The 20,121-nt window shown below is 44.2% G+C and overlaps 2 protein-coding genes across 3 annotated transcripts in view; one reads left to right on the forward strand and one right to left on the reverse strand.

Moving 5' to 3' along the window:
* Positions 1–557: 557 nt before the first annotated feature.
* bloc1s1 (biogenesis of lysosomal organelles complex-1, subunit 1) lies at positions 558–7,527 on the reverse strand. Its single transcript, XM_056274300.1, has 4 exons — positions 7,282–7,527; positions 5,288–5,360; positions 3,088–3,220; positions 558–1,807 (listed from the first exon to the last, which is right to left on the reverse strand). The coding sequence occupies exons 1-4, from the start codon at positions 7,340–7,342 to the stop codon at positions 1,700–1,702; spliced, it is 375 nt and encodes a 124-aa protein (XP_056130275.1). The 5' UTR covers positions 7,343–7,527; the 3' UTR covers positions 558–1,699.
* Positions 7,528–8,925: 1,398 nt separating this feature from the next.
* The window catches only part of itcha (itchy E3 ubiquitin protein ligase a), a 37,351-nt gene continuing 26,155 nt past the window's right edge, over positions 8,926–20,121 (forward strand). The window contains exons 1-4 of one of the 2 annotated variants that reach the window (XM_056302182.1): positions 8,926–9,510; positions 11,344–11,419; positions 11,814–11,955; positions 14,612–14,736. In XM_056302182.1, the coding sequence (XP_056158157.1) occupies positions 11,395–11,419; positions 11,814–11,955; positions 14,612–14,736 (292 nt within the window). In that variant the 5' untranslated portion in view covers positions 8,926–9,510; positions 11,344–11,394. The remainder of the gene's footprint in view (positions 9,511–11,343; positions 11,420–11,813; positions 11,956–14,611; positions 14,737–20,121) is intronic. The other variant, XM_056302183.1, reaches the window with a different exon arrangement.

The raw sequence follows: 20,121 nt of genomic DNA on the forward strand, positions 1-20,121 counted from the left end.
CAATAAGAGAGTTAAATAAGAGAGTTAAACTCGCTATAATCCATGTTAAGACCTTACGTAGCCATAAAGACACGAGTACGTAATACACTTCTACATAATCTGTATTTTCCACCTCAGAGATCACCTGCTACATGAACGCCCAACACTGAAAATGTGCTTCTGGATCATGCTACATACGTATTCGTGGAAGCAGCTCTCCACAGGTAGGACTGAAGTCTCTTATCAGTTGCTCTGCTGCAAACTCATTAAGGTCAGCGCACTAAAAACAAGAGCAAAACATCTTATTGGCGTACGTGAAGGTTGTTGCACAACCTCAGCACCAGACCATCGAACCCGCAGAATGAATAAGGGCATTATCCAAGGGGGTTTGGACACCTCTAGTGAAACAAGTGCAGCTGCAGTGGAGCTGCTTACCCAACAGGGACGTGGTGTGGTGTGTTATACGCAACTGCCATGTGCCTTGTGACACAAGGCTCCCTTCTGCCGTAACACATTCCACAGACGGATTAATTGTACCCCCCCCCCCCGTTTAAAGAGAACACAAACAACAGTGCAACTTAATATTAATTTATTAATAGCGGCATTGCACAATCGCCAAGTGATAAAACTTCAACAGGAACGAGTCTCATAAGCACAACACAGGCGACACTGTAAAGACGACGTACAGATTTCTGGGCTTCTGAAGACAGACAGGTGATCCACTTGGGGACAAAAAAATAAAAAGTCATCAGAGAAGGATGCAACAGAAGACAAACTGAAAGTTGTCAGCGGCCTCTTCTTAACGCTGCGCTCACAAATAAGCCTCGTCTGTTCACTTACAATAAGCGACTCTTTGTTGCAAAACTATTTTTGGCAGACGTCACGGCCCCCCTCATGCTCACAGAAACGTCAGATTTTCCTCAATTCACACACCGGCCCAACATTATCTCAGTGCAACTTCACATCCACGGTACGGTCTCCCTATAGTGAGCACCGCCGGCAAACATTACAGCTTTAAAATCTAAATAAGTAAACAAAACCAACATCACACGTGGGTGTTTTACCCTCAAACACAGCTGACGTTGTACAGAACTTTAATATACAACAGCCAGGGCGTCCGGGTAGCGTAGCAGTCTATTCCGTTGCCTAGCAACACAGGGATCGCCTGTTCGAATCCCCGTGTTACCTCCGGCTTGGTGGGGCGTCCCCACAGACACAATTGGCCGTGTCTGCGGGTGGGAAGCTGGATGTAGGTATGCGTCCTGGTCGCTGCACTAGCGCCCCCTTTGGTTGGTCGGGGCCAGGGGGAACTGGGGGAAATAGCATAAGGCTCCAACGTGGTACGTTCCCCTGGTGAAACTCCTCACTGTCAGGTGAAAAGAAGCGGCTCGCGACTCCACATGTGTCGGAGGAAACATGTGGTAGTCTGCAGCCCTCCCCGGATCGGCAGAGGAGGTGGAGCAGCAACTAGGACGGCCATTGGCCAAATCCAATTGGGGAGAAAAAAAAAAGGGGGGGGGTATAACAGCCAAAAGCATGGGCCAAGCTCACTCACAGGGGTGGACCACAACTCATCAAGTCACGCTTGCCAAAAAGATGTTGTGTTTTTGCTGGTTAGGTTCCATGGAACCAGATTTCTGCCACCGCTCTGGTTCAGTTCCAGTGTATTAAGTTTCAGCTGCAAAGCTAGCGTTCCTTCAGATAGCTGCGTCAAGAATGTTTATGAGGCAGACTGAAGCTGACCCTTGTGTACGTACTCCAAAGCCGTGGCAATGGTCCTCATGTCCATCTCGATGCTGCGAGCCCAGTTCTCCACATCCCCGATTTCCTGTTTAACAGAGGACAATGAAAATGAGACCCTACCCACAAGTATTTGGGTTCAATCATTACATTTCTGACCAGATGACGGCCTATGGTCATAGGACAGTTTCTACCACTAGGGGACAACGATAGACAAGTTTTAAAAACATCAAGTCATCTTTTTCCCCCCCAACCATAGCAGGCTCCCATAAGAAGTACCGTTAAGAAAATGTTAGCTTTGTGGATGGGATTCAGATCTGTTCCACTCTGGTCTAGAGACGTGACGGGGCCTGTGACGGTATGCCTGACTTCCTGGCAGCAAAACAGACTAAACTGTGGCGAAGGTCTGAGTACAAAACAGAGTTACCATTTTATGGCATTTCTACCTCATCAGATAGTGTATGCTGGGAAAACCTGACAGAGAGGAGATGATCTGCAACATAGACAACAAGATGAAATCAAACCCATGTCATTAAGGGCACATTGCATACACCCTGGTTGTTAACCCTCAAGAGCTAAAGAAAATTGGTTTTATTTGTACTTTTCTCTCCTGCTTTGGTCTTATGTCAGGTTAACTGGCATAAAACCTTTCTCTGGGGGTTGAGTTTATCCTGAATTGTGTTCATAATTACCTTCTCTGAGGAAGGTAATTTGAGAGAAAAGCCGAAGTGCAGGGTCAGCTGCAGAACACGCCCCCTGGAGCCAATAGGGATTTAGGGTCCCACCTGGGTCATGTATACCCAGTGTACTTGAGTGGTGGGAGCTTGCTTACAAGCCTGTATGAACCGGGGGCTTGCATTTTAAAAGGTACTCTGTTCCTTGGGGCGTCCGGGTAGTGTAGCCATCTATTCCACTGCTTACCAACACGAAGATCGCCGGATTGAATCCCCGTGTTACCTCTGGCTTGGTCAGCATCCTACAAACACAATTGGCCGTGTCTGCGGATGGGAAGCCGGATGTGGGTAAGTGTCCTGTTTGCTGCCCTAGCAGGCGCTAGTGGTCAGTTGGGGCGCCTGTTCAGGGGGGAGGGGGAACTGGGGGGAACAGCATGATCCTCCCATGTGCTACGTCCCCCTGGTGAAACTCCTCACTGTCAGCTATAGAAGCGGCTGGCGACTCCACATGTATCTGAGGAGACACGTGGCAGTCTGCAGCCCTCCCGGGCTTGGCAGAGGCAGTGGAGCAGTGACCGGGACAGTTCAGAAGAGTAGAGTAATTGGCTGAATACAATTGGGGGACCCCCCCCCCCCCCAAAAAAAGGTACTCTGTTCCAGAATTGATCTACATGTAAGAGCCCAGACTAGTTACCTTTAGGGCCTGATTGAAGCCCTCAACCATGTTGATCCATTGAGCAGTTTGCTTGGAAAACTGGCTGGCCTGCACTTGAAGGGTCTTCACCTCATGGTCCAGCTTGCGTTGATTTACGTATGCCTGGGCAACCCTGAAAGAACATAGACAAGTGGGATTAATTGTAGGTTAGTCAGGCAAAGGTGTTATCTTAGCATGATGTCTCACTGTAAACTCTGACATGTTGCAACTAGTCTACAGTACGCAGGTCCAAGTCCAAGTAATTCAGTCTTCCTCAAGCAAAACAATACAAATAAATATGTTTCACTTTGGCTCCAATTAAGACTCCAAGTATAATATCAGTTCATGTTTAGTGGACAGCAAATAAGTTTATAAATACTAATAACTTGTCTTGATGGAATAATTGACATGGAAATAGAAATAAAATAAAATTCTGAACAAATATAAACAAAAATGTAATTTAAGAATCATTAAATTGAATGGTTAACTAACCACTGCATAAAAGAAACAAAGGACAGGTTGCATCAATAGTTACCTTCTGATAGACTTTTTTTTAAACCATATCAAGTATATATATATATATATATATATATATAAAACCCAGTGAGTCAAGTAAATTCTTTATCAGCCTGTTTCATGGCATAAGCAATCATCAGCTATATATATATATATATATATATATATCACTTCATTGTACATCATGTTTGCTTTATCCTGAGTCTTGCCACAGTGCTCGCTAACTCAGTACTACACCCTACTCTTTAACTACCATAGGACTAAAGGATATAGTGGATGTTGAAGAAGGAAGACTGCTGTGGAGTTCAGGGAGGAATTAAGACAGACACTGGGTGGTAGTGAAGAGTTGCCAGATGGCTGGACAACTACTGCAGAAATAGTGAGGAGACGACTAGGAAGGTACTTGGTGTGCCATCTGGACAGAGGAAGGAAGACAAGGACACGGTGGTGGAATGAAGAAGTACAGGAAAGTATACAGAGGAAGAGGTTGGCAAAGAAGAAGTGGGATAGTCAGAGAGATGACGAAAGTAGACAGGAGTACAAGGAGATGTGGCGTAAGGTGAAGAGAGAGGTGACAAAGGAAAAGGCATATGGTCGGTTGTATGAGAGGTTAGACAATAAGGAAGGAGAAAAGGACTTGTACAGATTGGCTAAACAGAGGGACCAAGCTGGGAAGGATGTACAGCAGGTTAGGGTTATGAAGGATAGAGATGGAAATGTGCTCACAAGTGAGGAGAGTGTATTGAGAAGGTGGAAGGAATACTTTGAGGGGCTGATGAATGGAGAAAAGGAGAGAGAGAGAAGGTTGGATGATGTGGGGATAGTGAATCAGGAAGTGCGGTGGATTAGCGAGAAGGAAGTGAGGGCAGCTATGAAGAGAATGAAGAGTGGAAAGGCAGTTGGTCCAGGTGACATACTTGTGGAGGCATGGCGATGTTTAGGAGAGATGGCAGCGGAATTTTTAACTAGATTGTTTAACACAATCTTGGAACATGAGAGGAAGCCTGAGGAGTGCTTGGACACTGCTTGGTATCCCCCTCATCATATTTTCTTTTTATATATCTTATAAATCCATATATTGTTGTTATCCTGTTTCAATGTTATATCCTTCTCGATGTGTGACTAATGTATTTTGTTTTTTTCTTTTTTTACATTTTTCCACTTTTTTTTCTTCCAATTGTACTTGGCCAGTTACCCCACTCTTTCGAGCCATCCCAGTTGCTGCTCCACCCCCCTCTGCCAATCTGGGATCTGGGGAGGGCTGCAGACTACCACATGCCTCCTCCAATAAATGTGGAGTCGCCAGCCGCTTCTTTTCACCTGAAAGTAAGGAGTTTCGCCAGGGGGACGTAGCGCGTGGGAGGATCACGCTATCCCCCCCCCCCCCAAACAGGCGCCCCGGCGGACCTGAGGAGGCGCTAGTGCCGGGATCACCGTGTCGGTAGGCAATGGAATAGACCGCTATGCCACCCGGATGCCCTGGCTGTTGTATGTCTGGCTGTATGGCTGTCTCCCCTGTATACATGTGTAGTCTGTCCTCCTTCTAAGTCTACATGGTGGTGGTGGTCACATGGCTCACGTCCTAGGCTGTGACGGATAATATCATATACATGGATACAAAATGTCCATCGTAAACAGAAAGGTTAGGAAAAAACAGTAAGACCAGAGGCATCATCTTTCATACCCAACGTTGAGGTGGTCTACTAGGGCTTCAGTGAGGCAGGTAGCTGCAGCAATAGCTTCCCGCCTGCGTCTTTCTGTGTAAAACAAAATAGAAAGAAGGCATTATGTGTAACCCTCACAACAATAATAATACTTGCAACAACTGACATATCGGCATAACTAGGGGGTTTGAGGGTTGGCAGTTAACTATACATGCCTTGCAGCTCATGTCATAAGGATCATTAAAGGACATTCTGGGTTCTGTGTCCCAGACTGTCGTTCCTGCTCTACTGAAGTTTATGGTAGAAAATAAATTCTCAAATGTTCTCTCTAAAATTGTCAGCTGTATTAACAAATCGGAAAAAAACGACCAAAATTCAACATTAGATGTTGTTAACCGAGCATCATTCAGCCAGGTCACCAGCACTGAGGCCAGATAAAAATGTCTAGGGAAAAAGTTGAAATTGGATTTTTCCTTGAATAACTGTTAAGAACACTTTTATCCTTGCTTTTTTGTAGGGATTTAGAATTCAGGATGCTTTTCTTTTTTTTCCCAACATCTTTTTATTTCCGACGAGTGTACAATAACCAGCACCAGTGGGTAATCATACAATCGTAACAGTACACAAAGTATCCTCATATCCCCCCTCCATCCCCATAGGCCCAAAAAACAAGCAAATAAAAAGTATACGTACATGTATTTTCTGAAACCTCACTTAGTTTACCTATTTGGAACGTACACCAAGGCTATATTAAACTGAGACCACTCAAATTGTACATCGTGTGTTACTAGTTGTAGTCAAGATGTGCTTAAATATAAGAGTTATACTGTTGGTGTGTTCTTGGTTTCTTTTGCCTAGCAAAATAATACACCTTTTTAAAAAATGGCCAACCTACAACCTAAGTTTTGCAAACATCTCAGGTGTGTACCTAAATATACTTGAATTACACTTACAGCATATCAGTGACCACCACACTATACGTGTAACGAAACACCAAAGATGCATTGCCAGTATACCCTCAAAAAAAAGAAGCACATATATATTGAAATATACCTTTAAAACACTTACTATCTACTCATATATTTTCGGAATGTGTGTGTGTGTGTGGTGTTAGTGTGTGTTAGTTAGTGTAGATAGCGGGACTGAAAACTAAAGCATTTATGATCCTAATTCTTTTTGGAGGTAGTAGGTATTGTCTCAGAGAGTAAGGGAAAAAATCCCAGAAAATTAAAATGATGCATAATTATGCATAATTATGCAAAATATGCATTTTTCTAAAAATGGCTAAAAACCACTTTTCTCGGCATTTCAGACGATTCTGAGCATTTGAGGGGGAGGGAGTTGGAGTGGTGGTGGGGGGTGGTTAGGGGCAGGGGGAAGGCGGTTAGCTGGCAGGATGAAGAGGAGGGAGATTTTAGACGGGTGGATAACCAAACCGCTACATTGTAGCGGGGTTCTTCTAGTACAGTGTTTCTCAAACAGTCCTCAAGGACCCCCATATCCTGCAGATTTTCATTGTAACCCTGCATAGGTAGCCCTGCTGTACTTACTCGACCAATCATCTCGCAGCACTTGATTATGCAAGGTGTGCAACATCTGACAAAATTCATTGCCGATTGGTTGAATAACTACAAACAGGTACCTATGCAGGGTTGCAAAGAAAATCTGCAGGATAGGGGGTCCTTGAGGACTGGGTTGAGAAACACTGTACTTACAATATACTTGCAATATAGAAAAATGCAGTCGTTTTGGACTTAGTCACAAAAAAGCACGCCCACACGCATAAACACATGGGTTGTGTATGAGATAAACAAAAAAAACAAACAAACAAACAATCAACAAGATGCTTTTTTTTCTGGTGGAGTTTTGCAACACCGAGGACTGGATAGCGCTGTAGCTTCCACCACTGACACTCCGCTAAGACGGCACTCACTCGTCTTTGTTTTTAGCATCGGTTAGCATGCTAGCTAACCAGCGCGCAGCTAACGTCCGTTTTCGTCCTCGGCCAACGTACCCTGCAGTTCTTTTCGCTCGTTTTGCTTCGCTTGGTGCTCCTTCAACAGACGAGACAGCATTTTGTGCTTCGGTGGTTCGCTCGCACTATTTCTCCGAAAACCCTCTTCATCTATCCGCGGCTTCGCTGTTCGCCATTCGGGAGCCCCGGTCACGAGACTGCGCGCTTCCGTAGAGAGAGGCGTCGTGCCGGAAATGGGCGGAGCGAAGAAAATCCCGTCGCTGATCGTCGGCCTCCGTCGTTGTGTTGGCCGCTATTAGCCAGTTATCGACTATGGAAGAAAGTTTGGTCGTTACCACAAAGATTTTTTTTTTAACGAATAAAGTCAAAGAGATTTCATTTAAATTGCTAAACAATACCCCGCAAAACAATATTTATCAAAGTTTAAAAACGATATAGATGTCGGGTGTTCTTTTTGCCCAATGCCTCCTGAAACACGTGTCCACTTATTCTGGTCACGTCAGTTCACTTATCCATTCTGGAGACATTTCCACGTGTTTATCGCTGATTTTGCCTTTCTGATTTTCACCTTTACTGTTTAAGAATGTTATTGTCGGTTTTCATAATTTTAATCACAAAGATGGCGACGCATTCTTTTTTTCTTTATAAATATGCTTTTATTTTTAGCCAAGTTTCATATACTACTACTACTTTCGGCTGCTCCCGTTAGGGGGCGCCACAGCGGATCATCCGTTTCCATTTCTTCCCGTCTTCTGCGTCTTCCTCTGTCACACCAGCCACCTGCATGTCTTCCCTCACCACATCCATAAACCTCCTCTTTGGCCTTCCTCTTCTCCTCTTCCCTGGCAGCTCCATATTCAGCAGCCAAGTTTCATATACATAAATGTAAATTCTCCAACAGAAAGCCTGAACTCTTTGCACTTAAAAGAGAAGCTGAACAATATATAAGGACGACCTCTACTTCAAAAAAAAAACACAAAGGCTTTAAAAACTATCAACATTTGCAAATCTCTGAATCTGTTTACATAAAATAGGATCTCGCCTTTATTTATTTATTTTCTGTTATTCTTATTTATTTTTTATAATTTGCTTTTCTCTTTTTTGTGTCTTTATTGTTTTTTTTTATCTTCAATCTATTGTTTTTGTGGTGTCTCGTGTGTCTCTATTTTGCTCTGTTTGAATGTATTTGAAGTATCAATAAAGTAAGAAAAAAATAGCCAGTTATTTACTATTTTTAGGACCCCCCCATTTTCTCCCCAATTGTGCTTGGCCAATTACCCCACTCTCCACTTCCGGTTTCCCACCCGCACACACATTTTTAGTATCGCTGGTGTAAAGTAACAGAATGTGAGTGGCGAAGCCAACGCCTTGATAATTAACTACCAGCCCTCAAACATCCAGGTATGCCGACAAGTCAGTTGGTGCCATTATTATTACTAGCAATACTCGTTATTTATAATTGTTAGCAACTATTTACTATTATTATTCGCACGTACAAATTCAATGGAATTCGGGCAGATTGATCAAAGTATTGATTATCCATCCACGAATGGATATGTGTAAGACCCCGACTTAATGTGTTTAATATGATACAATTTCTGCAATGAGACGATCTTAATCTCAACGTGTCTTGACTATCATGTAAAAATAGCTGTTGTTTACGACACAGGGGGCTTTTGTTCTGAAGTCCTCTATTCTTAGATCGGAGCTGCAGTTCTTCTTCGACGCCCCCTAAACAAGTGTGCCAGAGACGAGACGGAGTCCCCTATTCTTAGACCGGAGCTGCAGTTCTTCTTCGACGCCCCCTAAACAAGTGTGCCAGAGACGAGACGGAGTCCCCTATTCTTAGACCGGAGCTGCGGTTCTTCTTCGACAACCCGTAAACAAGTGTGCCAGAGACGAGACGGAGTCCCCTATTCTTAGACCGGAGCTGCGGTTCTTCTTCGACGCCCCCTAAACAAGTGTGCCAGAGACGAGACGGAGTCCCCTATTCTTAGACCGGAGCTGCAGTTCTTCTTCGACGCCCCCTAAACAAGTGTGCCAGAGACGAGACGGAGTCCCCTATTCTTAGACCGGAGCTGCAATTCTTCTTCGACGCCCCCTAAACAAGTGTGCCAGAGACGAGACGGAGTCCCCTATTCTTAGACGGGAGCTGCAGTTCTTCTTCGACGCCCCGTAAACAAGTGTGCCAGGGACGAGACGGAAGTCGTGTTTGTGGGCGGGAGGCGGACTGGACACCACAACTACATCACCTTCCGCTCTGCTCAGGTAACTTAACCCGCGAGAAATGTCGTTTTACCAAAGGATCTTTATGTCCTCGATCAAAGTTGACGTTTCGACATCCGTGTGTCGTCGTCTTGACAGACAAGAACCGAATAAACGAATAAACTACCCTAGCTGGGCTGTTAGCTTAAAGCAGCGCTAGTTACAAACGAGCTAGCATGATTAGCATAGCACAGTGAATCATAAGCAAGGAAGTTTTCATTGTCGTCGTCACTGCCGTTTAAAAATAGACTTCAAAAATGCTTTTTTTTTTTAAAAAAAAAGAAAGAATTCCTTCTCTTAAGAAAGCGTACTTCTCCTAAATCGGTTCTAGATGTTTCCTGGAGAACCCCCCTTTCCCTTACACTCAGCTAATCCGTGCATTTTGATCACGTCAGATCCCGTTCTGTCCAGTGATCACCTTCACATTTTCTTTCCGTATTTTTATTGATCTTGAGAATAGTCGATGGACTGTCTTATTGCATCGCGTTTCTGTTTATCGTATATTGCCGGCGTTTGCACGACGTGCAGTTGCATAACGCCGTTATCCCATTAGCTGCTCCAACGCTGCAGCTACAGTGTAGCGGAATAGGGCTGATTACACATGGCCTATATGACTTTGTGGCTTTTGTGAATCATACACATGGTGCTGATAAACGAAGTTGTCTTGATAACCCTTTACATAACCTTCGCGATCACGCTAACTCGTGTGCCATGTCATTCAAACAGCTAATTTAACCACTCGTGAATTTTAACATAGCCACTCACTGCCTCTCTCATAACATTGCATCCCTGATCGTTCTTGCCCCAGTCTGCACCTTTATGTTCAGAAGAAACAAGTCCCCCCCCCCCCCCACTAAGCCGTTCTGTCTGTCTGCTCTAGGCAAAGTTACTGTCATTTCCTCCCATTGCAGCCTCGTTGTAATTCTACGTAGCTGAAGGCACGGATCTTCTGTTAGAAGGTGCCTGTTGGTAGCTTGGCTGAGGCAACTCAGTTGAGACAATTCACTGAGCTACAAAGAACTTGTGAGATGAATGGACGGGGCAGTTGGAAAGATAGATGCTGATTGAGTGTTTGGGCAGGAGTCAGGGACAGTCCGGAGAAATATTAGAGTGATATGTGAATGCTCGTTTTGGTCAAAGATTCCTTTTGGTAACTAAACACAGTTGTTTATTGTGATGTTAGAATTAGATTTTGAAACGGTAACATCAAATTCAGTTTTACACAGCTAGAAAAAAAAAGGTGTGGTGGCAGTTCATTTTTGCTTAGACTTTGTATACAGTGTGCCATGAAAGATAGTGCCATGTGTTATCAGTAAAGGTCGGAGATTAACTTGTTCCATCCTGACACCTTGATTTGAAACCATCAAAGTTTGAGCAGAACCAAAATTTTACAAGGCGTTGACATGGATCTGTTTATATTGTTTGGAAGTATAAGGGTGGCTTACAAGTATGAGGTGTGAAAGGGATGACTACTGTAGTTGCAGCCCTTGGTTCAAGATAAATCCTAACACTGAAGCAAGAACTTGTTCTATTCTGTAGGCCACATAAGTACAAATTATCTGTCAATACTATGACTGATATGCTAGAAGAATCCTCATGTGCTGTCATGTTTGTAATTATTCTTTAGGTGTCATTAGATTTGGGCCTAAGGACACTTGTACCACTCTGTGTTGAATAATTTAATAGCTTTTTAAACGTAATCTGTACCTGCCACTCTATTTAAAGCCAGGCTAAATGTTCCACTGACTGTGGCTACCATAGCCTAATCCCTCTTTAAGTAGGTTACCTGTATAGCGTGTCTCTAATAAGTACAAGTGTGATGTCATGTTGTCGCAGGTTCTTTTGGTTTGGTGCTTCCAATAAAGGCTACAGTGTAATGGCTTTACCATGAAGGCTCAATTACAAGTCACCGGTGAGTTAATCTTATAATACTATTCCTGCTATTAAAAAGAGTAGTGACAGTTGACTGCTGAACCAGTAAGCAAATAGCCAAGTCCAAGGACAGTGGTAGAGTACAAATACCAAGAAAAGGAAAGGGCATGCTCTCGGAGTCCTTGAAGCCAGCCAAAGTTAATGTTGCATTCTGTTGTACACTAATATTTGGCCAGTAAATAACACTGTCATACCTTGCAATAAGTTGCTTTTAGAAGCGGTGACTAAACCTACAAATTATAAGCATTAGGTTAATTACAACAGCAAGTAGTAGTAACATCTTCCACCTGTCACCAACTTTCCTAACCAACTCTCTTGAGAGATGCATTAGCTGTGACGTTACTCTGGTTAATTGGTGTTTTTCTCCTTTCTAGTGTTGTCAGCCAAGCTAAAGGAGAATAAAAAGAACTGGTTTGGCCCCAGTCCTTACGTTGAGGTGGTTGTCGATGGCCAGTCCAAGAAGACCGAGAAGTGTAACAACACACACAGCCCCAAATGGAAGCAAGCCCTCACGGTGTAAGTGCTGCAGCCAGGTTTCTCACAGCAGTCAATCAAGTAGCAGAGTGACTGTGCACCGACATGCTTGTTGACTGTGAGATGCTATTTGGTAAAGTTGAATTTAACCCCCTTGACCATCAACACTAATTTCTGGATTATAAGATACTCACACATCCGTTCCTCAACAGTATTATTTTTTTGAACCCATAAGCTCTTACAGCATATTCCTAAAGCCAAAATAAGTTGTTTCACTGACTTTTTTTGTAAATAAATTAAACACTAAAATATGGTGCTTGCATAAGTATTCAACCCCCACATATCAATACTTTGTAGGGTACCCTTTTGCTGCAATAACAGCCATGATTATCTTATGGTATGTACAAGCTTTGCACATTCTTCTGGAGTAATTTTTGCCCATTCTTCTTGGCAGAATTTGTACAGGTCTTGCAGGTTGGTGGGATGGCACCTCTGGACTACGGTTTTCAGTCTGCCACAGATTTTCAATGGGGTTGAGGTCTGGACTTTGACTTGGCCACTCTAAAACGTTAACTTTTTTGTTGCTGAGCCATACCATTGTTGCTTAGGATCATTGTCCTGCTGGAAGGTGAACCTTCTCCCAAGCTTCAGTTTTGTGGCAAACTGCAACAAGTTTTCTTCCAATATTTCCCTGTATTTAGCTCCATCCATTCTTCCCTCAATTTGAACAAGGTTCCCAGTGCCTGCAGATGAAAAGCAACCCATAGCATTATGCTGCCACTGCCATGATTCACTGTAGGGAGGGTGTTTTTTAAGGGCATGAGCAGTGTTAGGTTTGCGCCACACAATGCTTTGAGTTTTGGCCAAAAAGCTCAACTTTTGTCTTTTCTGACCACAAAACCTTTACCCACGTCTTAACTGGGTCTCTCATGCATGATAGCAAACTCCAAGCGTGTTTTTATATGCATAGTTTTGAGCAATGGCTTCTTTCTTGCCACCCTCCCATACAGACCAGATCTATGGAGAGCCCGTGATATGGTTGACTCATGCACATTTACTCCAGTTTGAGCCACTGACCTCTGGAGCTCCTTCAAAGTGTTTGCAGGATCATCTGTGGCTTTCCTCACCAGCCCACATCTTGCTCGGGCACTCAGCTTTGAGGGACGGCCTGTCCTACAAAGCGTCTGGGTGGTGTGATACAGCTTCCACTTTCTGACAGTGGATCCAACAGTGTTCCTTGGGACATCCAAACACTTGGATATTGTTTTGTATCCCTTTCCCGCCTTCTGCATTTTAATCACTTGGTCTCTTACTTCATTCAGTATGAAGCCTTTGTCTTCACCTTCTGATGGCGTTCACGCCCGGCTAATGAACTTTACACGGAGTGCTTTTTATACCCATAAATGAAAACATTACTTTAATATCTTACAGGTGCACACTAATTATGTCCAAATGCGTTTACCTGAGTCGAGGCCTGTCCAGGTTGTCTCCCCGCCTGCTGCCAAATGACTGCTGGGATAGGCTCCAGCATCCCGCGACCCTGAGAGCAGTATAAGCGGTTTGGATAATGGATGGATGGAGTTTGTTTTAGGAATAATGTGTCATTTGTGTAAACTTGGAGCTTTCAGAGCACAAGGGGTTGAATACTTGTGCAGGCACTATATTTTAGTTTTTAATTGATTGATAAAAAGTCAATGAGACATAACTTATTTTGGCTTTGGGAACACGCTGTTAGAGTTTATGGGTTCACAAAAATGATATTGCTTAGGAACAGATGTGTGAGTATCTTTTGTGATGCAAGGCACTCGAATAAACTCCATTTTTAAAACAAAAAGTTTAAGCTAAAAAGAAAAAAAATATGACTGACTATCAAGCTATCACTTATCATCTGGGTTGTCAACAGAATGCCTTTTCTTTGGCATAATTAGTAAGCATTCTTGTTTAAATCTGTTTGGAAGGTCTGTCCGTCTGTCAATAATGTAATTTGCGCATGATCGTGTGCGTCATGTCACTATTTATGACGTGTGTTGGTCGCGTCATTTCCTTCGTGAAGTTCATTGCTCTGTCCTAGAAACACACTAGCGTCCTCCAGTGCAGAGAAATAGTCTAAACTTGATGTTTGATTATTGCCAACATGTCTGGTTACAGACGCCGTTTCAGACGCACCACGACTACCACCAAAGCGTTGCGATATTTACAGGCGTTGGACAGCGGCCATTATAAAGTGTTCGAAAAATATTATTAAAGTTGTTAAAATTCTTAATTTTGTTGTCAGTCATTTCCTAACAGACATACTAACATATGTAAGGCATTAATATCTCAATTGGGTATTTCTTGACAGAATGTAGAGTTTAAAAACCGGCCGTCATTTTGACTGCCCATGGTCGTTTTGGGTAGGAGTGAAATCCGGTCGACACCCTTGTTTGAACGACATTGTGAATGGTTTGTTTTGAGGTAACATATGATGTGACATATATTGTCCATATAGGGTAAATATTATGATACAGTCCTAATAATATCATCATAATTACAGTTTCACGTTGCTTTGATGCTACTACATGCATAGTGTATTATGAAGTTTGCTATCTTGAGTGCCCTCAAGATGGCAAACTATGCAGCTGTACTGTGAATGTGTGTCTCAGTGAAAAGCTGTAATGTTGACCAAGCTTCTCTGCTTTTTTTTTTTTGGTCTCTGCAGAATTGTCACCCCCTTCAGCAAACTTGTTTTCCGTGTTTGGAGCCACCAGACGCTGAAGGCAGACATCCTTTTGGGAATGGCTGCGCTGGATATAGGCACGCTTCTTAAGGCGAATGACTTGAGACGTGAGTTCACCTCCACTCTGTACTGTTTACGGGCTCATCTTATGCTCGATTATTTGTCTAAATTTAGAAGTCATACACGAATGTTGGATGCTATACTTCTCACTCAGTATACAGTGGGGTGGGGGCGGGGGGCTATAGTTTCAATTTAACACTAGGATATTTAATAGGACTTGAAATAGGAATGAAAGTCAGTAGGAATACATATGCGTGAATGAGAGGGAGGACAGTGGAAGGGTGAGGATGCAAGGAGTAGAGGTGATGAAGGTGTACGAGTTTAAATACTTGGGGTCAACTGTACAAAGTAACGGGGAGTGCAGAAGAGAGGTGAAGAAGAGAGTGCAGGCAGGGTGGAGTGGGTGGTGAAGAGTGTCAGGAGTGATTTGTGACAGAAGGGTACCAGCAAGAGTTAAAGGGAAGGTTTACAAGATGGTAGTGAGACCAGCTATGTTGTATGGTTTGGAGACAGTGGCACGGATGAAAAGACAGGAGGTGGAGCTGGAGGTGGCAGAGTTAAAGATGATAAGCTTTTCATTGGGAGTGATGAAGAAGGACAGGATTAGGAACGAGTATATTAGAGGGACAGCTCAGGTTGGACGGTTTGGAGACAAAGCAAGAGAGGCAAGATTGAGATGGTTTGAATGTGTGGAGGAGAGATGCTGGGTATATTGGGAGAAGGATGCTGAATATGGAGCTGCCAGGGAAGAGGAGAAGAGGAAGGCCAAAGAGGAGGCTTATGGATGTGGAGAGGGAGGAGATGCAGGTGGCTGGTGTAACAGAGAAAGATGCAGAGGACAGGAAGAGATGGAAATGGATGATCTGCTGTGGCGCCCCCTAACAGGAGCAGCCACGAGTAGTAGTAGTAGAGATATGTGATAGGACTTGCTTGGAGTCTAGTGTTGCATAATTGTTGTCACCACTTTTGTCAGTGTTAGTTATGAAGACATGTCCTGTGTAGAGTGGGGCACAAAATTAGCAAGGGTAGGGGTGAGATTCTCACATGGGCCATCCAGTCGAAAAATCTAAGCCCTCCTATTTTTTTTAATTTTCATTTGTGCAAATAGATAACAGTACAAACAGAAAAGCTAGAGACAAAAACAGCAAAAATGTTATAAACACAAAACTACTAACACACAACTCTTTATGTGAGCAACAAATGGGAAGCGCTGGTTCGATATTAAATGAATATGTTGAGGGTTATGTGTTTGCTTGTGGGAGCAGTGTGTATTCTGTGTAAGGTAGGGGTGGGAATCTTTTCGGAATCTCACGATTCGATTCGATTCTTGGAGTCACGATTTGATTCAAAATCAAACACATTCATACCCAGGGACAATTTAAGTACGGCCAGTTCACCTGACCTACATGTCTTTGGACTGTGGGAGGAAACCGGAGCCCCCGGAGGAAACCCATTCAGACACGGGGAGAACATGCAAACTCCACACAGAGGATGACCTGGTATGACCCACCAAGGTTGGACTACCCCGGGGCTCGAACCCAGGACTTTCTTGCTGTGAGGCGACCACACTAACCACTGCGCCACTGTGCCGCCAGATTTGGTACATAGGGGTGCTAATTTCAGGATCTACTCCAGTCCGCTGTGCGCTAAGAAAGGTGGTGTGGCAAATTATGGCGTGAAAGCAGACTAAAGTGTGTATAAGATTGTGTAGTTCTTATATTTGAAAAAGTTATATCAACTGATTGCAGTAATATGAACACACAAAGGCAAACCTCACCTTTCTCAGTAAAAAACCGACGCGAGGGTGTGTGGTACTTTGGCTCAGTTGTCTGGATCATAAATCTAAAGCCTTCATTGTCGACTACGTTGTAGGGGCGCAGGTCTTTTGAAATGAAACAGGTGATGGATCTAGTTTTTTTTTTTCCCGTTCAGAATTCGCTGGGAGTTTGGTAAAGTGGTGCAGTGTGCATTGGTTGTTTGTTAATGTTGCAGGAGGTCGTTGTTCCACTTCTTTCAACTCTGGGTGACGGTGTGTGATGCGAGACCCAACATTTGTTGTGTTGCTGAAATACTTCACTTTCATTTTGCAAATCTTGCATATTGAATGAGTCGCGTCAAGCTCCTCCTTCCCCGGGAGATTGTAAAATCCAAATTGTGCCCAAACGCTTGCCTTGGGTGGCACGGTGGCCCAGTGGTTAGCGCTGTCACCTCACAGCAAGAAGGTCCTGGGTTCGAACCCCGGAGTTGTCCAGCCTGAGGGGTCATCCCAGGTCGTTCGCTGTATGGAGTTAGCTTGTTCTCCCTCCCTATGTCTGGGGTGGGTCTTCTTCGGGTGCTACGGTTTCCCCCACCATTAAAAAGACATGCATGTTAGAGTTAATACTCCTGTCTGTGCCCCTGGCCGAGGCGATGGAAAGAAGAACTGGAGTTGGTCCCCGGATGCTGCACGGCGGCTGCCCACTGCTGCTAGCTACACAGCTAGGATGGGTTAAATGCAGTGTGGAATTTCCTCATGGGGATCAATAATTTGTTGCTGTTCTGTTTTTAGAAAAGCTACCAAGAGCTAACGTTAGCAGCGACTGGCTAGCCACTGTCGTGTTTTCCGGAAGCCGGAAAAGGCGCGCGGCAAGGCAACATTGCCCAGCAGCGAGGAGGCTACTTAAGACTGAATGAAAAAAAATTTTTTTTTTTAAATCAATTGTTGGAATTTCCGGCCCTGTGTGATGGCCCGGCGGCCTGTCCAGGGTGTCTCCCCGCCTGCCGCCCAATGGCTGCTGGGATAGGCTCCAGCATCCCTGCGACCCTGAGAGCAGGATAAGCGGTTTGGATAATGGATGGATGGATTTTTGGAATTTATGAATCTATTCAGAATCGTAGAAGATAAGAATCGCGATTGTTATGTGAATCGACCCCCCCCCACACACACACAATTGAGGGAGGAGGGGTAAATGGCCGAAAACTTTGATGAATTTAAAAATTAATGCGCACACCATGAAAAATATGTTAATTCACTATTTCTCAAAATTTCAGCCTTTTAATGTGACTATGATGAGTGCAGAATATTTAACTTTGGGGGTCTGTTGAGTGATCTCTGAACATCATGAACTTCTTTTGGGGGTCACTTGTTTTACCCTGCTGACACAGTGGCCCCTCTCAGCCCTGGTCAACATGTGCTGACCATGTGACACTAAAGTCTGCTTCATATAGTCCCAGTCTGTGGCTTTTCCATTTGCCCGCGGCGAAGAATCCACCTCGTGAACAGATCCGTTGAGATTTCAGATAAACAAGCTGCATTGTTTTGATTTACCCTTTGCCTCTAATCATGTGTAAAAATAGTTTGGTTTGGAGTAAAGTGGATGACAGCAAGAGGGATATCAGGTCAAGGGCTGGGCTGCATTTTCTACACACCAGGGAACATTAGGACCATTGTATGTGTGAGATGGCCGACCCCGCATGGGGTCATTGAAGACATACAAGCTTGGCACACTTCAGACAAACTGTTTTGTGATGCTTCGGGCAAGAAGTTGTAGGTTGTCTAGTGCCTCTTTAATTGTGCCTGCAGTCAAACAAATGTGGATAGAGGTGAGCAACACTCAGTTTTTCTTCAGAACTCTTCGTGGTGAGCAATAAGCAGTTTTCTTGATGCTGGAAATAGATGTGTGTGAAGGTTGAACAGAATCGCGTTGATAGATCACTTGATAAACGATCTCTAGGGTAGGGCCATACAAGAAAACTTGACTTGATAGCCTGCCAGGTTGTTACGCGGCCATAACAACCTAGAGCTGAACACGCTCAAAACAGTGGGGATTGGGCAGCATGGTGGCCCAGTGGTTAGCGCTGCCGCCGTACAGGAAGAAGGTCCTGGGTTTGAACCCCAGGGTTGTCCAGCCTTGGGGGTCATCCCAGGTGGTCCTCTGTGTGGAGTTTGCATGTTCTCCCTGTGTCTGCAGTGGGTTTTCTGCGGGTGCTCCAGTGTAGCCCACCATCAAAAAGACATGCATGTTAGGGTTAATACTCCTGTCTGTGCCCCTGACCGAGGCATGGCGAGACGAACTGGAGTTGGTCCCCGGGCGCTGCACGGTGGCTGCCCACTTCTCCTACCTACACAGCTAGGATGGGTTAAATGCAGAGCACAATTTCCCTGGGGGGGATTAATGAAGTATATCACAGTCACAATGACAGTGGACTTCAGGAGGAGTCCCCCAACACTGTCCCCCCACCCCCACCACCATATGCAACAGCACTGTGTCTACAGTGAAAACCTGCAGATTTCTGGGTTTCATAATCTCCCAGGACCTAAGGTGGGCATCCAACATAGACACAATCATCAAAAAGGCCCAGCAGAGGATGTACTTTCTCTACCAGCTCAAGAAATTCCACCTGCCTCAGGAGTTGCTGATTCAGTTCTAGACTGCAATAATCCAGTCTGTCCTCTGCACATCCATCACTATCTGGTTTGGTTCGGCCACCAAACAGGACAGGGACAGACTACAATGGACAGTCAGGTCTACAAATAAAATCACTGGTGCCAACCTGCCATCCATTCAGGACTCATACACCTCCAGACTCAGGAAATGCGCAGGCAACATCACTGCAGACCCATCACCCCCTGGTCACAACCTGTTCCAACTCCTCCCCTCCGGTAGGCATTACAGAGCACTGTACCCCAAAACAACCAGATATAAAAACGGTTTCTTTCCGCGGGCTGTCATTCAAATGAACACTTAACATTGTCAATAAATCCAACCAATTTGTATATAGTGTACTGTACATTGTACACATACTGGTATGCTCCGTCATGTCATCTACCTCAGGCATGTATGTAAGTAACCTGCTAACATCTATTTCAGCATCTCTGGTATATTCTCTGCACCATTGTACCTTATCACCTCTTATTTTGCCTGGAAAAGTCTATCCTTGTGTATATATCTGAAGATTGTTGTGTTGTAGTGTTGTTATTCTATGTAAAGTACACCGAGAGAGTCACGAAACCGGAGTTAAATTCCACGTAAACCTACATGGCCAATATACATGATTCTGCCTGTTTTCACTGCTAAGCAAACCTGGGCAATTGCTGTGAAAAGTAGGCGTAGACTTTGCAGTGTCTTTTTTGGAACATAAACAAGTTTTGGGATGCCGAGGTCTTGGATTTGACTTTGGTAAGGGAGCGTTCCAAAGCTGTTTCACACTGTCCTGTGTTGTGGACAGGAATTTATTTGGAGCATGCAACATGCCACGGTCTGAGACTGTACAGTGAACATTTCAAGGTGTGTGAAGGCATTCAGATGTTTCAGGCTGGTTTCTTAAAGGTTCTTAGTGAGGTGCCTTGAGGTAAATTGAATGGCATTGCAGACCATCTTGTTGTCATTGGTTCTGATTGCACTATTATCCATCCATCCATCCATCCATCCATCCATCCATCCATCTATCTA

This window comes from Lampris incognitus, chromosome 2 (genome assembly GCF_029633865.1).
Source record: "Lampris incognitus isolate fLamInc1 chromosome 2, fLamInc1.hap2, whole genome shotgun sequence".
NCBI lineage: Eukaryota > Metazoa > Chordata > Actinopteri > Lampriformes > Lampridae > Lampris > Lampris incognitus.

What these genes read in the sequence shown, in the direction of transcription:
- bloc1s1 (XM_056274300.1), bottom strand. Translation starts at nt 7,342, where the DNA reads ATGCTGTCTCGTCTGTTGAAGGAGCACCAAGCGAAGCAAAACGAGCGA. An exon ending in CGAGCGAAAAGAACTGCAGG is followed by an intron (nt 5,361 to 7,281) that starts GTACGTTGGCCG and finishes TGTTTTACACAG; the next exon opens with AAAGACGCAGGCGGGAAGCT. An exon ending in GCTTCAATCAGGCCCTAAAG is followed by an intron (nt 1,808 to 3,087) that starts GTAACTAGTCTG and finishes TCTGTTAAACAG; the next exon opens with GAAATCGGGGATGTGGAGAA.